The sequence below is a fragment of the Schistocerca gregaria genome, chromosome 4 (genome assembly GCF_023897955.1).
Source record: "Schistocerca gregaria isolate iqSchGreg1 chromosome 4, iqSchGreg1.2, whole genome shotgun sequence".
Lineage (NCBI taxonomy): Eukaryota > Metazoa > Arthropoda > Insecta > Orthoptera > Acrididae > Schistocerca > Schistocerca gregaria.
The window spans coordinates 651,979,923-651,993,538 of NC_064923.1; the positions used below are offsets into that span (position 1 = coordinate 651,979,923).

At 47.0% G+C, this 13,616-nt stretch overlaps 1 protein-coding gene across 1 annotated transcript in view; it reads right to left on the reverse strand.

Annotated features, from left to right (window-relative positions):
• LOC126267391 (papilin) overlaps positions 1–13,616 on the reverse strand; it is a 1,111,154-nt gene that overhangs the window by 246,634 nt on the left and 850,904 nt on the right. The window contains exon 4 of the mRNA XM_049972582.1: positions 4,426–4,480. Within this exon, the coding sequence (XP_049828539.1) occupies positions 4,426–4,480 (55 nt within the window). The remainder of the gene's footprint in view (positions 1–4,425; positions 4,481–13,616) is intronic.

The following is a 13,616-nucleotide window of genomic DNA, read 5'->3' on the forward strand; positions in this document are numbered from 1 at the left end:
TCGGCGCGGTGGCTGTTGGGAGGTATATATAATTCCTTCAAAACAGTTGTTGTCTTTCGTTGTATTTGCATGTTAAAGCTGTTAAAAGTTTTATAGCTATGTACTTCCTGACAAAATAGTGAAACATCCCAAAGACAATTTCGGATGTGAATGCATCTCCATACACGGTCACGTCATTGGTAGGTATAGAAAGGATTAGAGTTGCAATCCTTTGTGACAGGAAGAATGACCACCAGAGTGTATTGGTGTTGTTCGTGCTTAGCGTCTTTACCCTGACTGGATAGGAATATAAGGAGCTTGAGCAGACATTGATTGCCGCCAGGGCTTCCGACTGTCGAAATCCTGGGAGTACCCATCCCACGGAGTGGGACGGCGAAATACCTGGGGATTACCCTACACCGCAGGCTCATCTGGAATCATCACATTCGTGATGTCAAAAGGAGAGCAATAGGACGCCTCCGCGCCCTCTATCCGCTGCTAAACCCACAGTCGTCACTGCCACCGCAACACAGCATCACGCTATACCTAACTTTGGTTCTCCCACTGTTAAAGTATGCGGCCGTGGTCTGGGGGAGAGCCGCACATGCTCACATTGTGACTCTGCAGCGGATACAGAATCGCGCCCTGACACTGCCATGAATCTTCCGAGGCGCTATTCGACGCGCCAGGTCCACGTGGACACCGGGACCCTGCCGCTCCGAGAAAGGATCCGCGCCACCGCCAGGAGGTTCCACGAGAAAGGGGGCCACTGCCGCAACCGACTCATACGAGGACTGGGTCAACAACCGCACCACAGGCCAACCACGTGTTGGCCTGACCTGCTCAGGGGTTAAACTTTACTAATCCCCCAGCAGAGTGTTTTCACTTCGTCTACAGGTATCCACCAGCAAGGACGAACCAAGAAGCCGGGTAAATATTCTCTGCCCCCCTGGGAACTGCAAGAATGACAATTCTGTCTAAACTGCACCATCTCGAGCCAAGGACTCGACTCGTCATATAGCGTCAGCGTCAGATGTTGACTGGTCGCCGTGAAGTATCCCGAGATGCCATCTACGTTTTCATGTAAGACAACGTCATCAGTGAAACTTCCTGGCAGATTAAAACTGTGTGCCGGACCGAGACTCGAACTCGCGACCTTTGCCTTTCGCGGGCAAGTGCTCTACCAACTAAGCTACCCAAGCACGACTCATGCCCCGTCCTCACAGCTTTACTTCTGCCAGTACCTCGTCTCCTACCTTCCAAACTTTACGGAAGCTCTCCTGCGAACCTGTCAGGACTAGCACTCCTGAAAAAAAACGATATTGCGGAGACATGGCTTAGCCACAGCCTCGGGGATGTTTCCGGAATGACATTTTTACTCTGCAGCTGAGTGTGCGCTGATATGAAACTTCCTGGCAGATTAAAACTGCGTGCCGGACCCAGACTCGAACTCGGGACCTCTGCCTTTCGCGGGCAAGTGCTCTACCAACTAAGCTACCCAAGCACGACTCATGCCCCGTCCTCACAGCTTTACTTCTGCCAGTACCTCGTCTCCTACCTTCCAAACTTTACGGAAGCTCTCCTGCGAACCTGTCAGGACTAGCACTCCTGAAAAAAAACGATATTGCGGAGACATGGCTTAGCCACAGCCTCGGGGATGTTTCCGGAATGACATTTTTACTCTGCAGCTGAGTGTGCGCTGATATGAAACTTCCTGGCAGATTAAAACTGCGTGCCGGACCCAGACTCGAACTCGGGACCTCTGCCTTTCGCGGGCAAGTGCTCTACCAACTGAGCTACCCAAGCACGACTCACGCCCCGTCCTCGCAGCTTTACTTCTGCCAGTACCTCGTCTCCTACCTTCCAAACATTACAGAAGCTCTCCGCTGCAGAGTGAAAATGTCATTCTGGAAACATCCCCTAGGCTGTGGCTAAGCCATGTCTTCGCAATATCCTTTCTTTCAGGAGTGCTAGTTGTGCAAGGTTCGCAGGAGAGCTTCTGTAAAGGTTGGAAGGTAGGCGACGAAGTACTGGCGGAAGTAAAGCTGTGAAGACGGGGCGTGAGTCGTGCTTGGGTAGCTCAGTTGGTAGAGCACTTGCCCGCAAAAGGCAAAGGTCCCGATTTCGAGTCTAGGTCCGTCACACAGTTTTAATCTGCCAGGAAGTTTCATATCAGCGCACACTCCGCTGCAGAGTGAAAATGTCATTCTGGAAACGTCAACAGTATCTGACAGAGTTTGAAAGTGGCCTCGTTGTGGGGTCTCCGTTTGGCCAGCTGGTCGAATCGTGCTATATCCATAATTGTGGGGCATTCAGATGTTGCAGTGGCCCGTGGTGGTCTGCACAGAAACGTAAGAACTCGTCGTCAAGGTTCCTGCCGACCACGGCTGACCGTTGCACGGTCGCCATACTGTGCACCAAACACGTGGTACTCCCTTCACATGTACGCCGAGAGTAAGTAATGGACTCCGCACAACATTCTGTACCATCCCACACCATTGGCACGAGACTAACAGCCGCCAGACAAGGAAATTGCCGTCTCATGCGCGGGCTGCTATTAACACCACAACACAAGCTTCTATGATATAGCGGCGCGCTGGAGGGAGTTCCCATTCTATCAATGTTTTGGACAGGTGCAGCGGTGTAATTGCTGGTGTCATGATGTGGGGAGACATCATGTATGACTGTAACTGTGGGAACTCTGGCGACACAATGGTACGGACCGAGCGAGGTGGCGCAGTGGTTAGCACACTTGACTCGCATTCGGGAGGACGACGGTTCAATCCCGTCTCCGGCCATCCTGATTTAGGTTTTCCGTGATTTCCCTAAATCGTTTCAGGCAAATGCCGGGATGGTTCCTTTGAAAGGGCACGGCCGATTTCCTTCCCAATCCTTCCCTAACCCGAGCTTGCGCTCCGTCTCTAATGACCTCGTTGTAGACGGGACGTTAAACACTAACCACCACCACCACCACTACCACCACCACCACCACAATGGTACGACACGGTCATCCTGCATCCTCATGTGTCACCTCTAGGAAACAATATCGTGGTGCCATTTTCCAACAGGACAATGCTCATCCGTACATGGCACTTGTTTCTGTGAACTCCCTGGGGTTCTTCAGTGGCCAGCAATATCCCCCTGATCTGCCCCCGACAGGACATGTGTGAGATCATCTCGGGCGTCAAGTTCATCCCAGCTTGCCTCAGGAGAGGATATTATGGCTTCATGGCACCTTCCCCAACCGAATTAGTGCAAACATCCTGGCTAGACGGTGTGCAGTGTCATACTGATAAGTGCGCTCATACTGCCAAGTTCTTTGTAAGTCTGATTCGATTTTGTAATTATTGAAAGAACATTACAAACCCTCTCAACCTGCGAAGTTTCATCTTGTTTCCTCCTCCCCATCTGACAGCTTCACATTTTTGGAAAGCAGTTGATTTCACTCCTTCTGTGTCAAAGCTAAATTTGCTAGAGGAAAGTGCAGATTAGTTTTTGTTCTAGTTTCGTATTTGTGATTATCTGTTTATCTCTCAAGGTGCAATGGATCACTGATGACAAATTGCTTCATTCTGTAAATACACTATGAATCATCTTAAAATTGGTGGGAATCCAGGCGACTATCAGAAGACTCAAAATCTGATATTAATCTGATAGTTCAAAGTGAAATGGCATTTGCACAGCTATTGTCTACTTGACTGTTATATGGGCCATGAATTACCAGTCATCCGCCTGTTTATGAAGGCCACCTTTTACTTCAAACAATTTCATTTTTGAGCATGTTGAAGTCAGCTATTGTCATTATTTAGGATTTCATCACTAGATAAAAAAGATAATCATAAATGAAAACTGCGATCCGTGTCACCAGCTTTATATGGCATAGAAAGTTTTCATTCTCTTTCAGACGAAACGTCTACTGCTGACACATGATAAAACATATTTCTGCATCCTAAATTTTAAGACAACTGCGTTGACCTGAGCAAATTTCAAATTAAGCATACCTAGCGCTGCTCACAATAAATGAAGAAAAAGGAACAATTATTTCTATCTAACAACACATTTTCTCACTCAGGTTCACTAATACAAGTACCTTTATAGACAAAAAATATGTGTCAAACTGGAGAACAAGATGTATTTGCGACTGTACTGAAACGGAACTGGTAGGGAGAGGGGGCGGAAGGCAATACAGGTAGCCAGGCGAAAGATAATGGGCCTACGAATAGGGTGCAATTTACTAATTTCAAAAAGACGTGCGACCTAAGAACAGTGGCTAGAAGGGGCAGGAAAACACGCAGGAATTAGGTGGAAGCACATAGATGAATACCGTAACGTGTGGAGACGCCTGGAAGAAGTCATTAGACCGCCGTGGACGTAGAAAAGCTGATATATATGGAACGGAATTTCAATGTAAAGTAAGTCATTTATCCTGTAATCTCGGAAACTTACCTGAATGTTGCACGAGAAGTACCTCTTCGAACCCCCTCGGCAGGCGTCGGTACCTCTGAAACAGGTGAATAAATAATTATAACAACTGAGGTAAAGGCTTATAGACACATTAACGACACATTAGGAAAAATATGTGCCTGTTGCAGGTGGATCTGTACAGCTCCACGTATCAGCCTGTTTAGTACCTTGTGCCTGTTTAGTAACTTGTGTAATGGTACGAGGGGGCCTAATTATAGTAGAGCAGCTAGCTTGGGTCATGGGAAGCGGTGGATGGGAAAGTGTAGGATGGGCCTGAAAAATAGATTGAAGATCCTGACGGTGTTAGATTCTATAAAGGATTTGAAGCTAAGTTAGTTCCCATTTTTACAACAATACACCGTGGATCCGTTGGAAGGAAATATGCGTCCATTCATTAGAAGAAAGCAAAGTCACACCTATCTACCACAAGGGTAGCAGAAGCGATCCACAAAATTACCTTTCTATCTCAATGAGGCCATCTGTTGACTGCCAGAAGGGTAGCAGAAGCGATTCACGAAATTACCGTCCAATCTCACTGAGACTACATGTGGTAGAACCCTAAAACATATACTGATCTGAATCACAATAACATATTTCGAATACAGTGATCTGCTCCATGCAAACTGACACGTATTCCCCCTAGGAAAAAAAAAAAACAAAAAACAAAAAAAAAACCATGAAGTCCTGAAACCCGTGGGTCAACGCACTCAAGTAGCGCAGTATTTCGAGACGGCCGAAAAGCATTTGACTCGGTACCACACCAACATGTATTAATAAAAGTACGATTATATGGACTATCAAACAAAATTTTTGAGTGAAAGGAGAGGTTACTGGTATGGAAAACGCAGTGTCTTATCGTGGATGGTGGTTCACTAGGGACCGATGACCATCGCAGTCTGGTCCCTTCAATCTCACAAACCAACCAACCAGGTTCACTAACAAAGTGGAAGCCACCTGAGGCGGTTTCAAGAGAAGTGTGTTAGATTCCTTGTTGCCTAGGTTGTATATTAATGATCTGACGGACAAGTCAGATAATTTGCAGATGATGCAACTGTCTGTAACGAAATACTACATGAAAACAACCTGCAGGAATATCCAGATTTTAATATTTTAAATGTGGATAATGCAGGATAATGTTTATAACAAAGAGAAGTAAATCGATAATACCCAGTTGCAAGATTAGGGGGTGACAATCTTGAGTACGCCAAATCGTGTATGTATGTACCACTACCAATCATTCCGCTTCCTGTTCCACTAGCAAACGAAGCAAGGGAAAAACGACTGCCTACAAACTTCTCTACGAATCCTAATGTCTTTTATCGTGTCTTCGTATTCCTTACGTGAAACGTACGTCGGCGACAGTAGAATCCAAGTGCAGTCAGCCGCAAATGCCAGTTCTCTAAATTCTCTCTGTCGTGTTACACGGAAACATAGTCGCCTACCCTCCAGAAATTACCATTTAAATTCACGGAGCATGTCTGTAACAGTTACATGCTGGTCGAACCTATCGGTAACAAAAATAACAGCACGCCTCCGCATTCCTTCGATGTCTTCCTTTAATTCGATCTGTTGGGGAGCCAAAACACTCGAGCGGTACTCTAAAATAGGTGGTACAGTGTTCTATAGGCTACACGGTCTCCTTTATAGATGAGCTACACTTCCCCAGAATTCTCCCAATAAACCGAAGTCGACCTTTCGCTTTCCCCACTACCGATCTTACTTGATCGTTCCATTTTATATCGCAACGATCCGCCTAGCTATTTAATGGTCGTGATTTTGTCAAGCAGCACACCGCCAATATCGTATTCAAACATGACAGGATTGCTTCAGCTACTCGTTTGATTTACAGGTTCCTACATTTAAATCAAGTTTCCTTTCATCACACCAAACAGAAATTCTAAGTCATTCTCAATGATGACGCTCCGTCGTACACTACAGCATTATCAGCAAACGGCCACAGATTGCTGCTCATCCTGTCTGCCAGATCGTTTGTGTATGCAGAGAACAATAGCGATTCTATCACACTTTCCTGGGGCACTCATGACGATATCTTTGTCTCCGATTAATAAACGCTCCTTGAACAACGTACGGGGCTCTATTACTTAACAAGTCTTCGAGCTGCTCACGTATCTGGGAAACTGTTATGTATACTCGGACCTTCGCCGACAGCCTGCAGTTCGGCGTTGTGACAAATGCTTCCTGAAAAACTAGGAATACATAATTTGTCTGTTGCCTTTCATCCATGGTTCGCAGGATATCGCAGAAAAAATGCGTGGCTGATTCGTGGCAGAAGTTTTTCTGTCTCAAGGAAATTTATTATATTCGAAATGAAAATATGTTAAAGGATTCTGCAGCAAACTGGTGTTAGCGATACTGGTCCGTAAATTTGTGGGTCTGTTCTTCCAACTTTCTTAGGCACAGGAATCACCTGCGCTTTTTCCCGCTCGTTTGGGCCTTTGCGCTCTATAGTATAAATGTGAGCTAAGTAAGGGGCCAATGCCGATGAGTACTCTCTGTAAAAAATAATTGGAATTCCAACCGGACCTGGTGACTTTTTCAGTTGCTTCCCAACGAAAAGTATGCGTACTTCTATGTCCTCCATACGGGATTGCGTGCGACGGTCCATCCGTGGTACGTCTTGAGAGGGTACGGCCCAATACTGGTAAACGAGATCGCTTTTAAGGGCAGACTAGAGTGCATCTGCCAACTGAGGGGACGTGCTGACAGCTCTAGCTTGAAACCAGTGGCGAGCCCCAGCAGGGATGCAGTGTTCGCCAGCAGAAGGCGGCGGTAAGACCCAACAGACGATTATAGTATTCAAACTCACTGACTGGGGGACACTGGTAGTGTGAGAAATCCCGCAGCTGGAAGAGAGCAGCAGGTACTCCTGCTTTCTTTGGCGGCTGTCAAAACACGATGCGCTTAACCGTTGCCGAGGGACATCCGACATAGCGAAAGAGGGTGAGGACAGAGGCTGCTGAATAGATGTAAATTTAATAAGAACTGATCCAGAACAGTCAGAGAAAAACCAATATTAGTTGGATGGGTGGCCGTCCTGTTTGTCGAGCGCTGTTGGCAAGTGGGGTGCACTGAACCCTTGTGAGGCCCATTGAAGAGCTACTTGATTGGGAAAAAGCGGCCCCTGTCACGAAAACTGACAACGGCCGGGAGAGCGGTGTGCTGACCACATGCCTCTCCATACCTGCATCCAGTGACGTCTATTGGCTAAGAATGACATGACGGCGGTCGGTTTCGTTGGGCCTTCAAGGCCTGTTCGGACGGAGTTTAGTCTATTAATTTTATTCATTGTTATTTCAATTTTAAACTGTGCAGACGCACATGGGGGTTCGAGAGCAACAGTTTGCTTGAAAAACATTTCATTAGTTTAAAGTACGAACGTTGCGTAAGATTCGTCTCATTCAGGATCAGTAACCTACAGCGAAGTAGTTCACAGGATTAGCCGCAGTCTACAGGTTTACCCTGAGTGAATGATTTTAAAACGCGAAATTTAAAACTTCAACTTTCCTTTCGCTGTCTTCTGCTGCCACACCAGACAGGTCGACGAGTGACTGAGCAGAAGTCTTCCATTCAGTTAGCGATTTTACACAGGACAAGCATTCTCTAGTGTTCTCAGTGAGCGCCTTGGCCAAGGTACTGTACTGTATCTCCTGAGGTGGTCATGACCTTGAAGTGTGTACACTACTGGCCGTTAAAGTTGCTACACCAAGAAGAAATGCAGATGATAAACTGATATTCATTGGACAAATATACTATACTAGAACTGACAAGAGATTACATTTTCATGCCATTTGGGCGCACAGATCCTGAGAAATCAGCACCCAGGACAACCACCTCTGACCGTAATAACGGCATTGATACGCCTGGGCATTGAGTCAAACAGAGCTTCGATGGCTGCCCATGCAGCTTCAACACGATACCACAGTTCATCACGAGTAGTGACTGAAGCATTGTGACGGGCCAGTTGCTCGGCCACCACGGACCAGACGTTTTCAATTGGTCAGAGATCTGTAGGATGTACTGGCCAGGCAGCAGTCGAATATTTTCTGTATCCAGAATGGCCAGTACAGGACCTGCAACATGCGGTCGTTCATTATTCTGGTGAAATGTAGGGTTTCGCAGGGATCGAATGAAGGGTAGAGCGACGGGTAGCAACACATCTGAAATGTAACGTCCACTGTTCAATGCGCCGTCAATGCGAACAAGAGGTGCCTTAGACGTGTAACCAATGGCACCCCATACCATCACGCCGGGTGACATGCCAGTATGGCGATGACGAATACACGCTTCCAATGTGCGTTCACCGCGATGTCACCTAACACGGATGCGACCATCATTATGCTGTAAACAGAACCTGGATTCATCTGAAAAAATGACGTTTTGCATTTCGTGCAGCCAGGTTCGTCGTTGACTACACCATCGCAGGCGCTCCTGTCTGTGATGCAGCATCAACGGTAACGGCGGCCATGGTCTCCGACCTGACAGTCCATGCTGTTGAAAACGTCGTCGAACTGTTCGTGCAGATGGTTGTTGTCTTGCAAACGTCCCCATATGTTGCCTCAGGGATCGAGACGTGGCTGCACGATCCGTTACAGCCATGCGGATAAGATGCCTGTCAGCTCGACTGCTACTGATACGAGGCCGCTTGGATCCAGCAAGACGTTCCGCATTACCCTCCTGAACCCACCGATTCCATATTCTGCTAACAGTCATTGGATCTCGAGCAACGCGAGCAGCAATGTCGTGATACGATAAACCGCAATCGGGATAGGCAACAATCCGACCTTTATCAAAGTCGGAAACGTGATGGTACGCATTTCTCCTCCTTACACATGGCATCACAATAACGTTTCACCAGGCAACGCCCGTCAACTGCTGTTTGTGTAAGAGAAATCTGTTGGAAACTTCCCTCATGTCAGCACGTTGTAGGTGTCGCCACCGGCGCCAACCTTGTGCGAATGCACTGAAAAGCTAATCATTTGCATATCACAGCATCTTCTTCCTGTCGGTTAAATTTCGCGTCTGTAGCACGTCATCTTCGTGGTGTAGCAATTTTAATGGCCAGTAGTGTATTTTACGCTGTGCTACTTGTCTGTCAGCACTGACAACCCCACGCAAACTGCGCTGCTCTTGGTCGTCGGTCACTACGCTGTCCACGGTGAGAGGCAAGGCCTGAAATTTGGTGTTCTCGGCATTCTCTTGACTTTGTCGATTTCGCAATATTGAATTCCCTAACGATGTCCACAATGGAATGTACCATTTCGTGGTCAACGTGTGTCAATTCCCGTTGTGCGACCATAGCCACGTCGGAAAGCTTTTCACACGAAGCATCTGAGTACAAACGATAGCTGTGCCAATGTACTGCACGTTTATATCTTGTTTGCGCGATGCTACCACTATCTGTATATGTGCATATCGCTGTCCCATGACTTTTGTCGCTTCAGTGTGGAAAAGGTTCGAGATACGAGGGATGTGCAGAAAGTACGTTATGATCGGTCGCGAAATGGAAACGACTCTGAAAATTCGATAAAGCTTTGCACAGATGTGTTGGACAGTGTCTCTGGTATGACCCCAGGTAGCATCATGTTGCTCTTTTCATTTCTGAGCTGACAGTGAGCGCGTAAAGGTGTCTAGAAAATAGTGTCTTCCGCCAAGTACGAGGTCCTGGTGAGTAATTTCCCCTGAAGCTATGCAGCCAACATTACATAGCTGTCGTGCGTTTTCTCCTTCAAGACAGTTCTCAGCCGCATTCTGCAGGGGCAATGAAGAAGCTCCTGCATCGTTTTCAATTGGAAATGTTTGATTGCCCACAATTCAGCCCGTAATTGTCTCCCTCTGAGTTTCATCTCTGCTCACATGAACCGCTGCCTATGAAGACAACATTTTGGCACAGACAACGAGCTGTAGGCCAGTGTAGAGAACTGGCGGAAAGCAGTGGCGGCTGCCTTCTATGATGAGGGTATTGGAACGTTGGTACAACGCTACGACAAATGTCTAAGTCAGAACGGCAACTACGTAGAGAAGTAGCTCGAAGGTGTAGCTAACTGTCATAAACAAAATATTTCTGAGTTTCACTATGGTTTTCATTTCGCGATGATTCGGAACTTACTTTCTGGACAACCGTCGTAAATAAACCATCGTTAGCACAGACCGGTTGCAGAGAGGGGGACCAACTCGAGGTGTGAGCGTGCCGCCTAATTCCGGAGGGTCTAGGAATGCGGTGGTGGGGTGTTTGCTTAATGCTGGCGCTGGGAGATGGCTATCGTGCGGCGGGCCGGGGCGCGTGGGCTAACGAGGCCAGATTGCCGGTGATGGCGGCTCTCTAATAACAGCCCGAGGCCCGCGGAGGTGCCAAGTGGCGGCTGCCGTCAGCCGTCACCCATCGCTCACGCTCGCGTGAGAAAGCGCTCGCCCGCCGGCTCGTGCAGTGGCGGCCAACCCCGGCTGTAACAAGCGCCAACAGGTAGGCGGACCCTCCCCACACCCTCGCACGGGGCTCGTTCGTCTGGAATGCGGCCCAGGGCGCCGTGTACGATAGCTGTCGGGATCACACAGAACCGGCCTACAACAGAAAACGGTGGGAAACACGTCTACACCTACATCGATACTCCGCAACCTACCTTAAGCCGTCAGCACCTTGACCGTGCTGTCGGACGTTAACGTTAAATGCGCCAAGTCTAACGTGCTGCTGAACGCTCAGGAACGATGCGACTTGTGCATACGGTACGTGGGCCCCAACGTGGTATTCGCGATCGCAACGCCTTCCTGTGGCAGTTGAGGGATGTTTCTAGTTAGTAAATCACAGAGTTTACTCAACGGGCGCGCGTAAAATTCCCACGTTAGCTGCATTAAAACGCCCATTTCCTCCATCGTCCACGATAAGGAAAGTACCATGTCCAATCAATAAGGACACAGGTTCATGAAAGTTCCATTACAAACAGTGCGTTACAAATTTGGAATACTTCTGCACATAAGATAATCATTATTTCATCATTCCCACATTTTAGTAAAGCACCAAGGTCAGTCTTACTTGATCACTGTTCCTACCCAGTAGCAGAATCTTTGCAACACGTGAATTACGAAGCATAAAAGAAAAAGGAGCAAAATATCTTTATACAAGTAGCGCAAACTGTTCTGTACATCAAGCCAATTAATCAAAGTCACCCTTAAAGAAAGGTGAACTTATATTTACATAACATCAAATATTATGGTATAGACTTATACTAAACTAATAATAAAGTATCAGAACATAATAAAAACGCGAATGTTAGGAAAAAAAAATTGTAAGACTCAGGACGCGAACCACCACCCCAACATTCAATTCTTTACAGGATAGTGACGCTACTCAGTACGTTTTTTATTGTTGTTGTTGTTTTTTTCCGTTATAGGTCGTTACAATTGTTCTTGGTGGACGTCCTCAGACGCCCTTCGAAGTTCGTTATTGATCCATTCACTCAGTTTTTTTTACTACAGAGAGCAGCTAACCCTCTGACCGAACACGCTGAGCTACCGTGCCGGCGGAATACTTCAGTCTACATAGTCGGTTACGAGGTTTGACCACGCTAAACGAACGTCGCGCGTGCGGGATCTAATCATATTATCTTACCCGTTACTGAAAACCTTAATCGTAGATATGTTGCTAAGTGAAATTTAATTATAACAAATAGTATGAAGAACAGTGCGTTTGGGGTGTTCGTCAGCGTGTCGCTGCCTTCAAATAGCCTACTCTCATAATACGCAATTTAGAATAATCTTTTGCCACGAATATGATGTTTATCATTATTTTATTGGAACGAATCACACAGTTAATAACGGGTTTTCCAGTGATTCTCAATTTGCTAGTGCTCAGAAACGGCATATGTACATACAGGCTTGAAATGAATGCCAATATGGCGCCTCACAACTCTGTACTGAAGGGATACGGCGTGCTTGTGACGTAGGTGGCGTTGTGGCATCACGCTCAGAATACCGCTCTGCACGTTCGGAAAGACTCCCGAGCGTGCTATTCTACGCTATGACGTCAGAAACTCGGCACGCTCAGATGCACGGTCCGTATGCCGACGACTTCTTTACTGTGTGTGGCAGAGGTAGTCTGTGTACCACTTGCCACTTCAGTCGCCAACTGTCCGTTGTATTTACCGTCTACAGTTGCCTCTAGTACTGTAGAAGTTATTTTGTCTTAAGACATGTCCTAATATCCTGTCCCTTCTGGTTGCCAGTGTTTTCCGTTTGTTCCTTTCCTCGCCGATTCTGCAGAGAACCTCCTCATTTCTTGTCTTCAAAACTGTAAAGATGAAGTCTGTGGTGCAAGCTCGTGACCAGACGATCGGCCTGACTGCAAGCAGAGTCTAGCTTCCCATTCGCCGCGGTAATAAGAAGGGCAGGAGTGGCGATAGGACTGTTGATACATCGGTATTTTAAAAGACAGCATTGTCACTCTCGATGTACCGAAAGTAAGTAAGTATCGATATATCAATATGTTGACAAAAAAGTATCGACGTAGCGCCCTATAAGCCGGCCGGAGTGGCCGAGAGGTTCCAGGCGCTTCAGTCCGGAACCGCGCGACCGCTACGGTCGCAGATTCGAATCTTGCCTCGGGCATAGATGTGTGTGTCGTCCTTAGGTTAGTTAGGTTTAAGTTGTTCTAAGTTCTAGGGGACTGATGACCTCAGATGTTAAGTCCCATAGTGCTCAGAGCCATTTGAACCATTTTTGAGCGCCCTATAAAAACATCGGCTGCACGTTGTAAATACACTCCCCGTTTTTAGAGCTGTGTATTTAAGTACTGATTTATTATCAGATATTGTGTACAGCAACAAGCTAGCAGCCTGCCCGTCCCTCTTAGAGCAAAGCAGCCTACCCGTCCCTCTTAGAGCAAGAATTGAAAGGAAAACGATGCACGTTCACTCTTGGAGATAACCACTTTGCTAACAATGGTACCTGCACGTATGAGGCACAATAAAAGGTGTTCGATGGGTCCGTCGTTCGGTTTCGTCACATTTCTGACTGGTCCGGAACACTTCATGTCGACTTCCCAGTTTTTTTTTTTTTATTTCTGTCAACGCCAGCGCCCTAGCAGTTGTAGTGTCAAAATTTCATAGTGTATATAAACGTTGCAGTTTCTGGTGGTAGCACCGAGCACCGATTACGTCAGC